We start from the raw sequence: 19,352 nt of genomic DNA, 5'->3' as shown, positions 1-19,352 counted from the left end.
ATGACGCCATAGTGCAGCTCAAGTGTTACTGATCTGCCTCACTGTATGTTCCTGTTAGCCTTATGTCCTGTTGAATGCATGCGTGTGTTGATATGTAGCTTCTCTCTCTCTCTCCTCACTCCTCTAGGGAAAACCTGTTCCTTATAAATAGGACATGCCTGTGAGGCTGAGATGGTTGGAATAACTGCCTGCTTGGTTTTCTGCTGCTATGTTGCTCACTGTGCCAGCTGTTGTGGGCATTTGTTCAGACCATGTGATAAATTTGTCTAAAACTTATTTTAGCAGTTCTAAAGTTTACTGTTGCTAGCCATATGCTCCACACCATTCAGTCCCATATGGTGTCAAAGACGTCATAGTACATGTCTGCAGGATTTCATCAGATATGTTCTTTATGGAAGTGAAAGATCGCCCATGTTGGTATGCCCGGCTGTCTGAGGGAGCAATCTTTGGATTTCCCTTGAGCTAACTCTGTTGAAATCTAATCTGTGTTACTCTTTAAATGACTTAAATCCCTTTGATTCTTCCATGTTGGTTCCTGAAAGGAAGTGAACCAATATCTTTTAGTCCCAAGCGACAAGTTTCTCAAATGTCTCAGATTATGTTTTAAGGCTGAGTTAATCTGAGCAATTCTGTTGTCTGTGTGGGTAATAAAGCTTATTAAAGCACATTATACTTACACTACCAGTCAAAAGTTTGAACACACCTTCTCATTCAATGTTTTTTATTTAATTTAATTATTTTCAACACTGTAGATTAATACTGAAGACATCAAAACTATGAAATAATCTGGTTTTGCCATAATATGGATTACAACAGTCGTCAAATGGGGCTATCCATTGTGTACAAACCCTACCTCTGAACAACACAACTGATGGTCTCAAACACATTAAGAAGGCAATTAATTCTACAAATGAACTCTTGACAAGGCTCATGTTAATTAGTAACCAGTCCAGGAGACCACTTCATGAAGCAGACTGAGAGAATACCAAGAGTGTGCAAAGCTGTCATGAAGGAAATAGAGGGCTACTTTACAGAATCTTAAATATAAAACATATTCTGTTTTGCTAAACACTTTTTTGTTCATTAAATAACTCCATATATGTTCTTTCATAGTTGTGATGTCTTCAGTATAAATCTACATTGTTTGTTTCAAATAATTAAAATAAATACAAACCCTTGAATGAGAAGGTGTTTCCAAACTTTTGACTGGTAGTGTTTATTGATTCAAACAAGACTTCTTTAAACAATTACGTTGAAATGTACTCCAGCACTGTCGGGTGTCAGTTAAGTTTTTTACCAAGTCTCCAGCACGTCCCTTATTTTCCTAGGCATGTCACTACATTGTTATTTCTCCATCAGTTTTTTTACTATGTGAAAATGTTCTTCAGTTCTTTGAGGGGCCTTATTAAGTAGACTAATTGGTATTTACTGTTAGTCTTAGGGCTGTGTGGTGGCAGGGATGTGGCTTTTTTGGCGCATGCCATGACACAGGGTTATAATTCAACTAAATTAAAATGAAACAACACCATGTGTATAAAATCTAAGGAGAAAGTTAACTTTTTCAATGCCATCCAAAAATTAAGATTTATTTTTGTATTTACACCATGCCCCTATAAAACTTGTATCATCATAACACATATGCAGTGAGCAAATATAATGTCATTTCAAACGGATAACATCTAATGAATACAGTATCACTTAACATAGTATAACTACTACTCAAGTTTACTTACACTTTCTTCTACCCCTCGTAGGGATATATAAACAATGAATTGAGTATCGATTAATTGGTTGTTAAGAACTTACACGAGCACGTTTTTGTTTCGATTTTATATCACGTGGAACAAACATCCTGTGGCCTCATATTTCGTTCTGCTATCAGGGAGGTGTTTTAAGTTTAAAGCATGTTTCGATGTGAATCAGCGCACAGCAGAGACGCTCAGCTGAGTGACAGGTCTCCATGAGCGCTTTCTTTCTCTGCTGTTGGACTGATTTTGACCCTGTTGTGCTCCCGGCTGACACCTGACCGCGTTCATATGCTTATTTTTCTCTATAAGAACGAGTAGACAGAAAACTGGACACTGTGAGTCTAAAATATGTTTCATTTCAGTTCCCTTGTTGCAGTAAATCCACGTTTTGTAGTCTGAGTCTTCACTTTATATGACTGTGTGTCCGCTGAGATTGTTTATATGATTCTGCTCCATACGTTGATATTCAGCATGTTTTAAATTTTGAACACCTCAATACGATCCGTAGATATTCAACACTGTCAGCTATATATAGCTGACGGTATTAAATATGTATACATTGTGTCGTGAAAGAACATTTGAGTCGGGGGAAAAAACGCATTTGGCATTATTTTTGACATGGAAAACATTTTTGTTTTTTAAATGATAAATTGATCGTTAACATTTCCAAAGATCGATCATGGAAAATACTTGAAATTCACATCCCTAACCCCTAGCTATTCTGTGTGTTACCAAATCATTGTTTCTTATTGATTTTAGAGAGGAGGCCTCTTCTACACAGAAATACTCCCATCAGAGGAAAGAGCTCAGACTACATGGTGCTGTCAGTGCAGTGTCACAGTTTATAGGCTTTGTGGTGTCCTAAACACTGAGTTCTTGACAGGTGTCAGCACGTCTTACCTTTATTGGTGCTGACAGGCCTGCGTCACCACTAGCTGTCCCTGCAACATGGCATTACAGTGCTATTATGGAGCTGGTTTAGGTAACACTGGGCCGGTGAAGACGTAGTGACCGGGCTACTCTTTTCCCTTCTGCCTAGAGCAGATACAGCAGCCTGTCAGAGGTCTGATCCCGGCCTGGCTGACCTGCTAACCCACTGACTCAGGCTGCTGACGCTCAGCAACAACACTGGCTTACAAGTCATTTGGCACCAGAACACATGTACTGCAAATTGTCATCTGACTAGACATGAAAAGGAATTCCATGACATCAATAGTGATTAGTATTTATTCAGTAAAGACATCAGCAGCTTACAAAAGCCTGAAAACAATCCAGGCATCAGAGGTGGACATGAGAAGAAATGGATTTGAGATGTTTTTAAGCTGCAGCCTGTATGTTCACTATTAAATGTGTTAAACAGGAATAATATGAGCACACAAGACAAACAAATTAATACCCTTACCAGTTTCCATGGAGAGATGGTCATTGAATGTATAATATTGTCACCCTATTAAAATAATGGCCTATGTCATTTTCGGATGAAAATTAGTTTTTGGCCTAAATCATCTCTTGATGATTCTGGCCACCTCTCATAAAATTGCCTTAATCCTTAGTTGAAAGGATTATGCTCTTTATGCCTTATAGGACAATAGCCTATGTCAAGAGGTTGACTTAGGCCATTGTATTCTTGTCCTAAGTCAAAATGTTTGATTCTTTAGGATAAAATGTCTGACTTGGGTAATTTAACAAGCTTTCATAATGGCAGCTGCTTCAAGAAGCAACATAATCTATAGTGCAGAAGAAGCTCTAAGCATGATTCTTGAATTAGTTTCTACCGATGAGTGATAAGGTTTACTATCGACCTGACATTTGTTCAATTTAGGTTAGAGTTATTTATGTTTTGAGTTTGCTTTATGGAATTAAAGGACAGTTAATAGTCAGGTTTCAAAAAGTAGTCAAAACTGGATGTTGGAAATGGGTTAAGTTCAATAAAAACCCAGCAAAGAAGACCCGGAGAAGTGAGGAAAGGGACTGCCTCCTGACCAATTTAATTTACCTGACATTTGTTTAATTTAACTCGGGGTAATTTCAGTTTTGAGTTTGCACTATGGAATGAAAAGGCAGTTTATACCATGTTTAAAGTTGCCTAAGTCACACTAGAATGTTTGAAAATTGGCCTAACTTTAATGTTACATTGTTGACATACATAGAACGTTGTTCGTCAATTGTCATCCACTGTCAAGGACTTTTTGATTGAAATTATTAACAAATCATATCCTCTGCATTTGGTAAGGTTTTTTGTGTTTTCCCAAAAACTCAAAAAAATGACTTAGGCCATTATTTTAATAGGGTGACGATATGTTTCATGGCACAATCTTTCTGTTTAAGATGATGTTCTAGTATTATTACTGTAAAGGTTTTCATATAACACTTCATCGTGGTGTGAACTTTGACCAACATGTTTGTGTTTTGTCTCTTCCACAGGGCTCCAGAGATTATATTGGGATTGCCGTTTTGTGAAGCCATAGACATGTGGTCCCTGGGCTGTGTGATAGCTGAACTTTTTCTTGGCTGGCCCCTTTACCCCGGGGCCCTGGAGTATGACCAGGTAAGATACCATCCTCTCACCAATACCTTTTTAGCTGTCACTGGCTCTCAGTTTCTACTTCTCCTACACTGTATACCTTATACTGTTCTCTCCTTTTGGCTCTATGTGCAACATATTCCAACATCTCTTACTTTAACATTCATCTTCCATGACTCAGTCCCTCCTCACCACATGAAAACTCTTTTCATCTGGGTCTCTATTTTTCAGTGGGCTTTCCCTTCATTTTATAAGTGTTACTCTCACTACAGCCTTTTCCTACATACGTCAACCACATGCCCGCCCAACACACACACTTATAGCTGCACACAGTCTATGTGGCTGTCTGGGTAGCAGTACACCCTCTGTTTCCACGAAACCAGTTATTTTCCTGGTCTCCTCTCTGTCCTTCTTTTCGTCTTTCTTTTCCTTCTTTTTCCTTCCTCCCCTTCACTTTCCAATCAAGGCAGCCCACAGAGGAGTGGGATCCCTCTGTTTTGTTTTTTGAGTTTGCATTCAATCTGGCTTTCTATTACAGGCTTGCCTTCAGGGTACTGACTCAGACGAGGCTCCCACTGTTGAAGTTTGCAGAATATGTGATCCGTGGCCACTTTAGTCTGAATCTCCCAAAAAGAAGGATTGCAAAGATAAAGTTCAGTGGAGACTGACAAAGCCTTAAACACGCAGGCAGGAACACTGAGCAGCAGAGTTCAGGACAGATGGCTTGAAGCTAGGACTATAATACAACATTGTCACAGTGTGTACCATTGTAAATAACGTTATTTTAATCCCAGTGAGATCCATGCCTAATGCCATCTCAAGGGCTCTGAAAGAATTGTCTGTAAGAGGACAGAGGAGGGAACTTTGAAAGTTTAGAGATGCTAAACTTCTCTGCATAATTACACATGGAAAGAAAGGCAGTGATGGATTGTTTGAATGAAAAGAGAGACAGAGGACTCAAGGGACTCACAGTAACAAATTAGTGCTGTATTTACTGCTTCCTTGGTGATGTACCCACCCTGAGGATACTATCAGCTGCCGTGTGTGACAGCAGAACGGCATCTTTTTGTGATTGATGCTTTGTCTATTTGGAGCTGTCGGGATGCCTGCCCCTCCCAGTGGAGCCCTCACTGTGTCTTCCCAGGACCAGACTGATCTGGGCTTATGTTGAGCTGCTTTCCCAAACCCCGGAGCCCTGTCTGCTCAGAGCCTGCCAACAGTCAGATCATGCTCTGTCCTTTGCAGCACCCTACATCACGGCTCTGAGCCCTTCTGCACATCACGCTCATACCAGAGTATTTTTATAGCCTGGCTTCATTTTTCACTCTCCCCAAAAACCAAGACAGGAGAGATAACTCAACACCTCCGAAAGAGATTTGACTTGAGTGCTGCACCACCAGTCTTAATATGATGAATCTGTTTTCGCAGGAACCAGTTGGCATGTCGCAGGGCTGATTTAGAGATATGTGGGGGCAGACCTCTCAATGTAGTAGGGGCCTACTTGTAGCTGAGGTAGTAACAAGGGAGGGTGGGATAGATAGTTGGTAAAGACAGGCAGTGTGAGCGAGTGAATAAAGTGCCAGATAACACGTGAGAAGTAACGTATGGAGATGAAAACCCTACTATATGTAAATGGGGGTTAAACACTGGTAAGAGTTAATTGCTTTAGATTGCTACTTTTTGGATCTTTCACACCTCAAGCTACCGTCTATTATTATCTGCTGATTAAAATACCTGCAGTGAATTTTAAGCTCTGGATATTCTGTGGGATGACTGGATACCATTCTGGATTGTTTTAGCAGAATGGATATGTTGTAAGGGGAATGCACAAGCCTGTTCTGGTCCCTGCTTTTTTGTGATTTGACACCCACCCCACATAAAACAAGTCTCCCTCTGCCAAGTCTACCCACTGGCATGCAGTGTTCTCAGTTTGGTCATGGAAATGCCCAATGAATGAGAAAAACAGACTGTGGGAGCAGGGGACTGATTAAACTGTTTTTATTGTGTCACTCGTGCTTCTGGAGGCTTTAATATAATACATTTAAGAGCTAGGCGTGCTCAGATAATTAAAGTTCCTCAAATTAATATTTGTATACATTATTTAAAATCATTTGAGAGGAATGGTATACCATTAAGGACGGAACCCTTATAATTTTTGTCTCTCATAGTCACCCACAACTCTATCACTGACAAAAAGATGTGATGTAAATTACACACCTCCAGGAGGCCTATTATATAGCAGAAGGGAACCATCATATTTATTTTTATTCAAACACCTTTAGGGTTTTTTTCGACCGCAGGAAAATTTATTTCAGGGGTGGATAACCTACCACTAATAAACCCCCTGCTTAGGGGGTAGTACTTTTCAGTGGAACGTTACAGTGTTTGTGAAGTTAACACAGTTGTTGAAACACAGAGGGAGTTCCTGGGAATGCATACTAGTTTCGTTTTTTATTAAGATTTCAAAATATTATTTAATATAATTTTTTTCTCCATACGTCACTGGCCTGATTTGCACAATCTACCCGGGACTTTATTTCGCAGTCGAAACGCAGACAACAATGGGAGCACAGGAACCTTTTAGTTCGGGCGAAAGTACTTCTGGTGGCTAAAAGACCCCGGAACTCTTGGCCGAAATGCACCTTTTGATGACAAAGTTATCATAACCATCAGTTTTTTATCTAACAACCCAAAGAGTTGGGACACTGTGAAAAATGTGTACAAAAAACAAATTGGGTGGTTTGCAAATCAGGCCCATATTTAATTGAATGTTAGTGTAATGAAAAATAGATGCTCATTTAAAACCTGATACCAGCAACATGTTTCAAAATAGTTAAGACAAGGACAATAAAACACTAAAAAAGTTGTGTAATGCTAATAGAGCATCTGGAGGAACTTCTCCCAACTAATTACATTAATATGCAACAGGTTAGTAATGTAACTGGGTATTTAAAGGGTCCCCCAGAGTCTCACACAAATAAAACTGGGAAGAGATTTACCACTTTGTGAGAGACACGGTGAGGAAATAATTCAGCAATTCCTGAATAATGTTCCCCAGCGTGAAATTGCAAAGAACTTGAGGATTTCATCATCGTTACATGAATCAGAGGATCTGTTGAAATCGCTGTACAAAAGTGACAAGGCCGATATCTGATACTGCATGGCCCTGAACTTTGGGGAACACCATTAAAAACAGAAATGACTCTGCAGTGGGAATCACTGCATGAGCTCGAAAACATTTCCAAAAACCATTATTTTTGAAAATTTTTTGTTTCTGCGACAACAAAAACTGGTTAAAACTGAACCATGCTAAGAGGAAACCAGGTATAGAAATGAAGGCAACTTCTCTGGGCCTGAGCCCATTAAGGCTGGACTCATGCAAAGTGGAACATTTTTTTGTGGTCCGTAAATCAAAATTTTTGAAATCATGGAAACGTCAAAGGGACCACCTGGCTTGTTATCAATCCAGCACCCCCCTTATTGTCATGGGGACATGGCATGGATACTTTACACACATGGTTAGGCACCATTCATGCTTGTGGATGTATGAGAACAACATATACAGCCATATGTTTCCTTTGTGCATTTTTCAGGGATAACCTTGCATCATACAGCAAGAACCTGTCAAACTACATTTTAAACGTGTTGCAACAGTGTGACTCTGCAACAGAAGGGTCCGGGTGCATAACTGAGCTGCCTGTAGTGCCTATTTGTCACCTATCGAAAACATTTGGCTGACCACGAAACAAAAAAACACAACAAAGAAGACCCCAGACTGCTGAGCATCTGAGATCTTATATCAGTGGAAAATGGGACATGTAACTTTTAAAACTGTAGAAACTGCTCTCCTGGGTTCCTAAATGTTTAAAGAGTGCTGTTAAAAGAGGAGGTAATACAACATAATAGTAAACATGCCCCTCTCCCAACTGTTTTGAATCTTGTTGCTGGCACCAAATTTAGAAAAATTCAGTTTCAAGATCTGATATGTTTGAATAGAGACTTTAAAGGATTTGCAAACTTAAAATTGTGTCTTTATTAACATTTTCCGAGCATCCTGACTGCTATGAAATCAGGGTTGTACTTTGTTGTTTCACACCACTGAAGAAAAGTTGAGCATGACTTGCAGATTTCTAAACGTGATGATTGGAAAGGTTGAAGACATGAATAAACCTAAAGGGGCAGCCTGTAGGCGATCAGTGCCATATACTTCTATTCCAGAGCTTGAAAATAGACAGCTTGTAAATTTGTATCTCCTGAAATAAATAGCCAACTGACTGTATGCCAGTAAACAGCCAGGCAGCTGACTGCTGGTGTGAGGTGTCATCCAGGGGCCACAGGGTGGTCTAGATGTGGCTGACAGAGCTCCTGCTCCTTCCCCCTTTTCTTCTTCTTATCTTTCTGCAGGGGGTCTTTTTCCATGCCACCAAGCATGTTGTATTTATAACTCTTGCTCCTCCCCCTCCTCTTTTGCCCCCCTCTGTTGCTCTCCTTTTACTTTACCTCATCCCCCCCATCACACCACCTTTTTTTTCCTCACCAACACAGCAGTCGGCCGCTCACGTTTTTCACTTGACAAACCTCACAATTCAGCCTGTGTATCATTATGATTGGGCAAAATAAGCCCCAGAGCTGTAATCATGGGTATTACTCCCTTCCCTATACTTCAGTTTTATCTTTCTTTATGCCCTCTTTACTCTCTCTGTTTCTTGCTTTCTCGGGAGCCATTGAAGTGGTACAACCAAGAGGGGGGGTCAGTGCACTTTATTGCACAGAGCAAAGTTTTTGATTGCTATTTTTTTGTACTTTTCTATGGAGCTCAACCCAGCTGGCAACATGGATGATCTGTTAGAATAAGAGGATGTAGTCAGGGTCAGTGGAAGTAGAAAGGATTTGGGTTAGAAATGCAAGGTCAAATGAGGAAATTTCCTGTTTGTGAGTTGGAACAAACTGTACCCAGAATGTCAACAAACTAGAAGAGACAGGTTGTACACTTGGCTTGTTGGAGGGCGTAGGTATCTCCTGCTAGGCGTAGATGTACTTTTATGTATTGCAGTGAGGCATATCATTCAAATGCATTTTTTATAGTGCGTATTGTTATCTGGACAGCCATAAAATGAGCGGTGCCTGCCTGTGCTTCCTGTCTGCTCTGCAGCAGGCCCAGGCTCGCTTAATAGTTGTTTTGTGAGCGCAGTAGCTCAGCACCAGTGATCTCACTGGTTTGTGAGATCTCTGCAGAGACACGCCTTCCAGGAAAAATAAGGGTTTTCCCGTCACAAGAATTTTCCCACCCACACACACACACTCACACACACACACTCTCTCTCTCTCTCTCTCTCTCTCTCTCTCTCTCTCTCTCTCTCTCTCTCTCTCTCTCTCTCTCTCTCTCTCTCTCTCTCTCTCTCTCTCTCTCTCTCTCTCTCTCTCGCACACGCATACGCACACGCACACGCACACACACACACACACAGACTGAGTTATATTTTTTTTTTTTGTCTGTTGCTGTTTACACAATGTTGCTAAACTGAAAGGAGGGGATTTTAGTCAGTGTACCTCCTGGGTAAAGTTTCTTGTGCAGTTTGAATAATCTTTGACTGAGACAGAAAATAAAAAATGGAAGAGAAATTTTGGTTGGGGTAAATCTGCATGCTCTGGGAAATTTAATAAAGGAAAGGGTTTATTTGAGAAGGAGAAATGAACAGAACAAAATTTGTTTTATGATGCTTGGCTGCCAGAGTGATTTGATTTAAGCAAGGGGATCTCCACCATGCCATCTAAATCTCAAAGCAGATTTCTATCATCATGCATACTGTCAAACTCCATATACATAGCTTTATCATAACCTTGTTTATAGCCAACTAACAGAGTCATAATTCCCACCCACTCACATGGACACGTCGCAGTATTTGCATCTCAGTAAAGGACAGATGATATCCCACTGGCCAACGAGAGCAGGACAAAGATCAACACGAGCAGCTTCCAGTAAAAACATTTTCAGTTCATTATTTTGTTTTGAAGTGTCTCATGCAACTTACTGGCAGACCAACTCATTCACGTTTTGCAGCCTGGCGTCTTTGTATCCACACATTGTGTTTGTGCCAAATAAAAAAAAGAAAAGAAAAATAACCTGATGAAAAGTGAGCTGACAGTTGAATGTAAGAAAATAGTCAACAGTCGAGAGACAACAATTCTCCCATCAACACTCCCACTGGCGTCTTGACATCTAAAGTCATAAACTGCTGCCACAACTGTACTTACCATTATTGTAGAATATGCTTACTGATACTGCTTTTGAAGAGCTGCTGGTGCTGTTAGCTCACTATTAGATGATATCAGCTGGGTCTGCTTTAAGATTCTTCCTCGAGACAATATTTTGTATCCGTCTTCAGTTGTTTTTCTCTGAGGAATTTGGCATTTTAAGCCTCTCCCATTTCCTCGAATAGGAACTCTTGATTTCTCTCATGGAGAAAGTAAGAGGCTATTCTTTGCAGCTTGCAGAAGAAAACACATTTAGTACACAGTTGAAAACATCAATTGTACTCCTTGCGTTTTTTTTTGTTTTTTTAAAGGGATTTTATAGTTATCAGTATTTGAATGCTTATCTGTTATCTGCCACATTTGAATGTGTGCGATGACCGTTCCCCCGGTGTGTGTGACTCTTTCTTCTTGCTTCTTAGCAGCGCTGAATCTCTAATGGTTGTTGTCCTTTACACTCAGGCGTCATTGACGTCAGCCAGGCTTTCTCACTGGACTCCTCTCATAAACCTGTATGTGACACTCTTGCCACACGGCCATCTGACTGACAAGCATCATTACCCAGCGAAGCGTTTGGCATTGAGACCACAGGAACCTTGTTATCTGAGTTTACATGAAAAGACCCTGACTGGTTTCAGAGATCGTAAACACGAGCTGCACACAGTACAGGGGCTTATTTGGGTCTAGCCATTTCTCAGGAATGTGCCATCTTCAAGGCCTCTGCAGCTGTACCCTCTATGTACAGTTCCACACATGCGAACTGAAGCTATGAAGGACTATAGTGTGATTCACAGTCACTCTGAATGTCTCTGTAAATTGGCTGTACTGAAAGGAGTGCTTCTGTAAGATAGTAGTGATGTGTTGACTTTAGAGAGAGACTAGTTGGAGAAAAATTATCAAAATAGTGAAAAGAGTCTCAGTATTTCTTCATTTTTCCCTAAATGTAACAAGTGTCCCTTTTTTTTAATTTAGAAACAAGACTTATTTTTTGTTTCTGTTTTCCTTCCCCCCCCCCCCAACAGATTCGCTACATTTCTCAGACACAGGGTTTGCCAGGAGAACATTTGTTGAACACGGGGACAAAGACGGCACGTTTCTTTTGCAAAGAGTCCGACTCACCTTATGCAGCAAGGAGAATAAAGGTGAGTTTTACACGCCTGAAATAAAGAAGGCAGATTAGGTCATTACCACTCAAAACAACCAACCTCTCCTCCTGTTGTGCGTCACTGAAAGCTAACAGTGAAAGTCACTGGTCAGCTATAACTCAATGAGCAAATATTTTCTTCCTCCCTCTGGGCAAACAAAGACTGCTCTTCCTGATAAAGAAAAAATGATAGCTTTCTGGGAACAAACCCAAACATACACAGAATGCTAACTGTTAACTTCTTATTAAAACATTATAGTTTGTCACTCATGCTGTGAATCTGCCTGAATCTCTGTTCAATCTGTAAATTATTCTCATAAACAAACAAACAATCTAAAGTTGTTACTGTATATTTTCTTTCAGTTTGCTTCATTATACCACTAAACCTGTTCATAGAAACATGAATGATTAAATCTGTACATAGGTGAGCATGGCAGATGACATAACCGCTACTCTTTTTTTTCTCTTCCTGCAGTCGACCGACGAGCATGAGAAGGAGACGGGGATGAAATCTAAGGAAGCCAGGAAGTACATCTTCAGCTGTTTGGATGACATAGCGCATGTACGTTCAGCTGTTCGACCACAATGTACTCTCAGGACTTCAGAGGAAGTCTCACATCAAATGTTTAGAGGCTTGAGGTTACTAGGTCTTAAAGAGGAAGTACACTGTACAGAACAGAGCACTCGTATCTTATTTCGGGGAAAGAAAAGGCCACATTTAAGCGTCACTCCTCTGCATACAAATGTTATATACCAATTTCAGAAATGAAGGGTCAGGTTTCAGTCACCATTCTCTGTAGAAACAGTCCAGAGGTGGAAATTCCCCAGTCTTGCAATCTTGCTCAGGTCTGGGCTTTTGTATGAGAGAAGAGATTCCTGTAAATGTATGTTAATTGTCATTCTGAGGAAGTTCGATTCATGTCGAGAACATTTGATTCATTAGATATAGGTAATATACTAGTTTCACTTTGAATGTTCCCCACTTTCGTTAACAGTAAATGTTTTAATCCAGGTGAACTTGGTGATGAATCTGGAAGGTAGTGACTTGCTAGTGGAAAAGGCCGACCGCAGAGAGTTTGTGGGCCTGCTGAAGAAGATGTTGTTGATTGACGCAGAAGAAAGGATCACCCCTGCCGAAGCTCTCAGCCACCCATTTGTGACAATGCAGCACCTGCTCGACTTTCCCCATAGCAACCAGTGAGTCAATTTGACGTCCGATTTTCAAAATGTGTGGACACGTTGACCTTCCCATAACTTGAATGTCACTCCTCTCCCTGCAGTGTAAAGTCATGTTTCCACATCATGGATGTTTGCTGGACTCGTCCCAATGCGTACGAGGCGGCCAACAGAAATAAAGGTCCCTTCGTTAGACCTGTCACCAACCCTGCTGCTGCCTCTGTCAACCATCCGTTCAGCAAGATGAACGGTGTCCATGCGCAAGTAAGTTATTCAGGAGGTTTGCATAAAAATCAAACCTCTGTTTATAAAACAGATGAAGCAAATGAGCGTTAATATCCGTTTACATCCACTGTCCGCTGTTCTAAAATTAGTTAACTCTTCAGCTGAAGTTAGAACTTTGCAGAGAAGGGTGCAATAAGGTGGCGCAGACTAAAGAGCAGAGGTCAAATTCTAGCTGTGGTAAACATTTCAACACAATACAAATATTACATGTAATGATTTTCTAGTCTAAAGAAAAGTAATGCTGCAATCTTGACAAATCTAATATTTTCTCCTGCACTGTTTTAAATATTCTTAGTAGCCCTGAAGGACATTAAAGTTACATGTTTTATGTACATCATGATTTATTAGTAAATGTCTTTACAGGACCCCCTTAAAAAAGTCCATCAGACGGCTGCAGCTCATACAGAATGCTGCTGCTCGAGTCCTAACAAAGACCAAAAAAGTAGACCACATCACTCCAGTTCTTAGATCTCTACACTGGCTTCCTGTTTGTCAGAGAATAGACTTTAAAATCCTGCTGATGGTTTATAAAGCACTGAATGGTTTAGGCCCAAAATACATTGCTGATCTGCTACTACTTTATGAACCACCTCGACCTCTGAGGTCATCAGGTACTGGTCTGCTTTCAGTCCCGAGAGTCAGAAGGAAACATGGTGAAGCAGCGTTTAGTCATTATGCACCACATATCTGGAACACACTCCCTGAAAGCTGCAGATCAGCGTCAACTCTCACCTCTTTTAAATCAAAGACTAAGACCTTTTATTTGCCACTGCCTTCCTATCTTAGCTCATTTTAACTCAGTTTAAATGCAAATTTTAAATGAACTTTTAACATATTTCTAATTTTCCTTTTCTTTTCTATGTTTTATTATATTTATCATTTTAATTGTGCTCTTTTATGCTTGTCTGAATGTTTCTATACAAATAAAGCTGCCTTGCCTTGCCTAAAAACTATTTCTGTTGCACTTGGTTGCATTTTGATTTTAAGATACAACTAGTCTCGTCATAATGTCAGGCTATTCCCTCTAGTGTTTATTACACAAATTAAAGATAGGCATTTAAAGAGGTGAAAGGACACACGTGCAAGGTGCAGTGGGAGTTTTTTCACAATTAGACCCACACACATTAATCTGAAGAATGAAACGTTTTGAAACAAAGAGGCCAACCAGCTAATCTGTTTGTATATTTATTTTTGTATTATTCACCTCCTCTGTTTTCTGAATTTGAAATGGAAAATCACTCAATGGCTGTGATGGCGTAATCACAGATGGGGATGGTCATCGATAAACACTGTGTTCCTTTGGAAATCTGCTTCTTCAAGGACTCATCATGTGGACAATTTCCCCCCAGTTATTGCTTCCGTGTTTCTGTCTTATTGCGTCTTGGCCTTGCTGTCATGGCAACAAAATAACGTCATATGTCTGAGGTCATGGCAACAGTGCAAATCAGTGTTGTTGCTGAGGAAAAAACGGAGCTGAACGTTTTTTTAATATTGGACCTTTATAATGCAAAGTATATCTCAAAGTCTATTCAGACGCTGCCGTACTGAAGGTGAAATCTATAAAGATGATCTAATGAGAAGCATTACATGTAGTTCAGCATAACAAGGACTAAATGCGCTTCATCATTACAGAGATAAAGACAGGACGAGAGGCCTCTGTCTCCTCTTCAGAAATACAATCAGATGATAGAATACCTGGTCACATTCCTTGAACAAGAAAACGACTCCTTCAATATGATTCCGTTCCCGTGCTGCAGTGCAGTGCTGGGCTGCAATTTCTTGTTTGTGGAACTTTAACAGAAAAATGTGGTGGCTTTTTTAGTATTATCCTGTGAAAGGCTGCTTTGTGTTTACTATCATGTGTGTGGGGGCAGGGCAACATGCAGGAGCCGCTGCAGAACAATATAAGCCTAGTTCTCCTTGTTCAATAAATGTGATTATAGCCAGGCACGAGAGCAGCGTGAGCGTTTAGAAGCAGAGGCACATGCTCAACTGTTCTTTGTTTATCTCAAGCTTATGGTGAAGACTAAGGTCAACAACTTCCAACAACATTTTAGTTTGTTTGTCTGTTATCAGTCCGTGGTTTCTTAATCAATTTATGAGCATGTTCCCATGAAAAGGGGACCAATCATTTTCACTGTTTCCACATCGGTAGAGGCTTTTTACCCAGGTGAAAGGATTGATTAGAATACATCTATATGTTACACATGCTTTTGGGAGTTCTTTGAAAATAGAAACTACATTTGCAGGGAACTGATAAGTAGGCAGGAGTTTAGGTTTTTAGGTCTGTCAGGCTTAAAAACAGGCTTCTCTTGACGCCATCTACTGGCCCTTTGATGTAACTGTTGATCATGCAAGTTCCCCAGAAAAGTCTAGTCACTTCCCTTTCTCCTTTTGTTCTATTTTTTTAGGGGTTAGCTCCATCAGCTCCATCAGTGATGCATCCTGGGATACCACTGCAGACAGGAAGTGGTCAGTTTGGATGCAGTGATTCATTTCAGCAGGCACTCATTTTATGTCCCCCTACTCTTCAAGGTAAGAAAAATACATTTATTTCATTTTGATTATTTTGATTATTATTGCGTTGATTGGATTTATATAATTGAAATCTAATAATCTTTGGTTCTTTTTGTCCCTGAAGGCATCCCAACCAACACAGCTAAACCAGCTGGCTACTCTGTTCGAATGGAGGCCTCGGTGCCTCTGGTCACTCAAGCGCCACCCATTCAGCCCATACAGATCAGACCTGGAGTCATTACTCAGGTAAGGGGGGAGCAAAATGAGAAGAAAGTACATGTAGGTCAGATAAATGTTTGAACAGGTAGTTTGAGTATGTGTGGGTGAACATTAAAAAATTGATGTGTGAGCGAATGGAAGAGTCAGTAAGAGGATACTAACCACACGTGACTAACAAGCTTCTCCTCAACAGGCCTGGTCCAACCGTGCACAGCAGATCTTGGTGCCTACTTGGCAGCAGGTGACATCAGTGCCCCCACCTCCACCAACCACTTTGACATCTGACACTGTGGCAGGCTCACAGAGATTGGGTGACTGGGGGTAAGCAATTTGTTAGCCTGCTTCAGAATCCGCGTCACAGTGTGTTTATTGTCATGTCGGTTTACACATAGAAACAGGTTGTCTCTCTGTATTTGTGCAAAACAAACAAAGACATAGAACAATTGAAGTATGTAAACAGCAACTCTTAATTTATAAAACTTAAATAAAATGATTAATTAGATTTAAAAGAATATTGTATAAAATTAGGACAATATATAAAGTTGAGTTGAATCAAGTCAAATCTAAGAGCTGTTGAGTTTTTGCAGAAATATGCTCAGGGGGCATAGATTCTTTACCCTCTTGATATGTTCCTCGAAGTTCCCACGTATGATATTTTCTGAAGCATTTTTATTGTTGCTTAATTACCTCTAGTTGCTATGTTCACTCCTGAGAATGGCTGCACTGCTCCGATTCAGCACGCTCACTCCCCTGAATGTTAATGATCGATGAGTCATACGTGTCCTTTGCGACCGTTGACTGACTGAGAGTGTTTTGTCAGTAATGGTGCTAAAGGCTTTTGGCTCAATTTGCGATGTTCTGTTTTCTCAATGCAGGAAAGTGCGTCCCCATGGTAACCATTACAGCTCCATGATTGCACACCCTCAGCCATTCTTAACCAACCAAATGACCATGTCCGCCCACCAGCCAATCAACATCGGCATTGCACATGTGGTGTGGCCACAGCCAGCTGCCAACAAGAGAGCAAAGCCTTGTGTGAACAGGTATGACACTTAAGTTTTTCCCCCCTCTGCAATAGATTCTCCCGTACAGCACCTCACCATGAAAACACACGGACAAGTCACATACAGTTTACAAAAAAAGGTGTCTGAAAGAGTCTTTCTCCACAGGGGCAGCAACTTCTCCCAAAACACAAACATCCAAAATATAGCATGCCAATCCCCAAAGATGGCCGATACAGCAAAGAATGTGGAAGAGGTCGCGGAGGAGGCAGCCAGATGCCCACAGGAGGGGCAAACTGCTGGAGAGAAGCAAAGAACACAGCAGGTGGAGGAGGGGAATTGCTGTAAAGTGGCACCACAGTGTGAAGAGCTTTCAGTTACGCAGGAGCAGCGTCAGGGCATGGTGATCGCTGACCTAACTAGCCCGACTGTGAGTGTCATTAGCATCAGCAGTGATGAAGAGGAGGGCGCACAAAGACACTCGATGGGGGAGTGAGTACTGAGCAACAGGTGTCTTCTCACATCTTCTTATTGGCTGTTAAAATGTTTTTATTCATTGATCTCTCTGTGCAAACAGGTGTAAGGGAAGTGCAGATTGTGAGGCCTGTCAGAGCACTGTCAGTATGGAGAGAGTTTGCTCCCTCAGCAGTCCAGACAGCACACTTAGCACCAGCTCCTCAGCCTCTGCCCAGTCCAGCACCTCACCCTGCAAACACCCAAACAGGTACAGTTAACACAAAAGAAGCTCCTGCAGCCGTGTTGCGCACTCAATGCCACACAGCAACACGCGCAACTTCCTTCCTCATTTCTTTTCTCTCTCTCGCAGTATGTCGGACGACGAACAAGAGAGCGGTTGTGACACAGTGGACAGCTCGCCTGCCTCTGACGCCTCTGGCCCTAGCAACAGTCCCTTCACAGAGAGACGCTTCATCCCTGACACCAACCAGAACTGCGAGCCCCGTGTGGCGTGCGTTGCCCCGGCGACCGAGCCCAGCAAGCCAGCAGTTCGTACCGTTGTGGTGCCTCCAATGAGGGTGCAGAACAATAACAACAACAACCCGGCTGTCATCGAAATACATGGCAACACAGGTACAACTAGATATATGATACATTGTGTGTCTGAGTCATGTGTACAAGATGTGAAGATAATGGACCAGCAGTTCTCTCTAACCTGAACTAGCTGGTCACTTGTTTACTCAGTTGCTCTATTCTTGATGGTGCCCACCCCCCCTCTAAAGACCAGCTGAGAAGGTCAAGTTAGTTCAAAGTTCCAGTCACAACTGCTGCTGCTGTCTGCTCCACAGGTCACATGGCCTGGGATTATGCTGTCTTTGTAGGCCACAGAGGTTCTCACAGGTGATTAAGGGTGACCTGCCCTGATGTATCTGCTCTGCTGTCTAGAGTGGATATTTGTTTGCTGTCTCACTCTGACTCTGAGAGCCCCTTTATCTGTGTGTACTTCTTCATGCTACATAAACATGCGTAATTTCCCCCAAAATCTTGAACTTCCTGATTATAATCTGAAAAGAATATCAGCCAGAGAGCATAAACACATTTTCTGGATGTCATAATTGATTCAGTATAAGATGAATGTTCCCTCAAGGTGTTCAAGTAGAGTTACGCATGCTATATGTAGGTTTTCAAAGAACTGTGGTCAGTGGGACACACGGTCTCTTTCAGCAACAGAGTTTATGGATGAAATCGCTCTTAAAAGGTCTTTGAAAGTGGAGGATTCAGCTGTAAATCCACAGAGTTCAATCGCCTCACATGTCAAAGGCATCTCCCTCCCTAAACCTCAAACTATTGCAACTTAAGCCCAACATAAAAGGGCACAGTTTGCTATTCTAGTGCTACCAGGTGTATTTATAGCTGATGGTCTGACCCCACTATAAGATCTATGAACAAGCTTAGTTACCAACCCCTCCCAGATCCCCCAAACACATCTATTTATAATCACCTAGATCATATTCAGAGGACAGATGCCACTATGTTTAAAGGTCTGGGACTGATCAAACACAGTTAAGATCCCTGATAAGCCGCAAGAGCCTCCTGACGCTAATGTTGCCGTTTCTGTTGTTGAAGTTGAATCCAATCTTTGATTGCTTCTCTTTTAGCCTTTTACTTACGTTGTGACCTCGACAGTGAGACACAAAATTGTAAGTGCTTCCTGATCTCACCATAATCTCACTCTGTTTCTCCATCCCACCCTCTTCACATGACCTCCCTCATCAGTCATAGAGTCTGCATGCCAGTCCAAAGGGCGAGGCATCCATGGGCGACAACACCACCACTCCACTCCCCTCCTCAACAGGCCGCAGAAGATCCCTCCTGCATTCCAGCCCCAACAACAGCAGCCTATAGGCTTTGGGCAGGTGAGAACGTGCAGTCATAAACATGGGTTACACAATCAAAAAATGATATCAACAAAGCATGCAAGTATTCAAAACTTTTATATAACAACGCCACCAGCACTTGTTGCCTGTTAA

The 19,352-nt window shown here is 41.4% G+C and overlaps 1 protein-coding gene across 6 annotated transcripts in view; it reads left to right on the top strand.

Annotated features, from left to right (window-relative positions):
- The window catches only part of LOC117810139 (homeodomain-interacting protein kinase 3-like), a 46,890-nt gene that overhangs the window by 22,132 nt on the left and 5,406 nt on the right, over positions 1–19,352 (top strand). For all 6 annotated transcript variants that reach the window (XM_034679770.1, XM_034679772.1, XM_034679773.1 and 3 more), the window contains 13 exons: positions 4,173–4,296; positions 11,547–11,666; positions 12,144–12,230; positions 12,681–12,865; positions 12,949–13,108; positions 15,541–15,664; positions 15,771–15,892; positions 16,059–16,186; positions 16,741–16,908; positions 17,035–17,358; positions 17,444–17,590; positions 17,693–17,955; positions 19,099–19,238. In XM_034679770.1, the coding sequence (XP_034535661.1) occupies positions 4,173–4,296; positions 11,547–11,666; positions 12,144–12,230; positions 12,681–12,865; positions 12,949–13,108; positions 15,541–15,664; positions 15,771–15,892; positions 16,059–16,186; positions 16,741–16,908; positions 17,035–17,358; positions 17,444–17,590; positions 17,693–17,955; positions 19,099–19,238 (2,092 nt within the window). The remainder of the gene's footprint in view (positions 1–4,172; positions 4,297–11,546; positions 11,667–12,143; positions 12,231–12,680; positions 12,866–12,948; positions 13,109–15,540; positions 15,665–15,770; positions 15,893–16,058; positions 16,187–16,740; positions 16,909–17,034; positions 17,359–17,443; positions 17,591–17,692; positions 17,956–19,098; positions 19,239–19,352) is intronic.

This window comes from Notolabrus celidotus, chromosome 3, assembly GCF_009762535.1.
Source record: "Notolabrus celidotus isolate fNotCel1 chromosome 3, fNotCel1.pri, whole genome shotgun sequence".
NCBI classification, from domain to species: Eukaryota; Metazoa; Chordata; class Actinopteri; order Labriformes; family Labridae; genus Notolabrus; species Notolabrus celidotus.
This window is presented reverse-complemented; position numbering and strand designations above follow the sequence as displayed.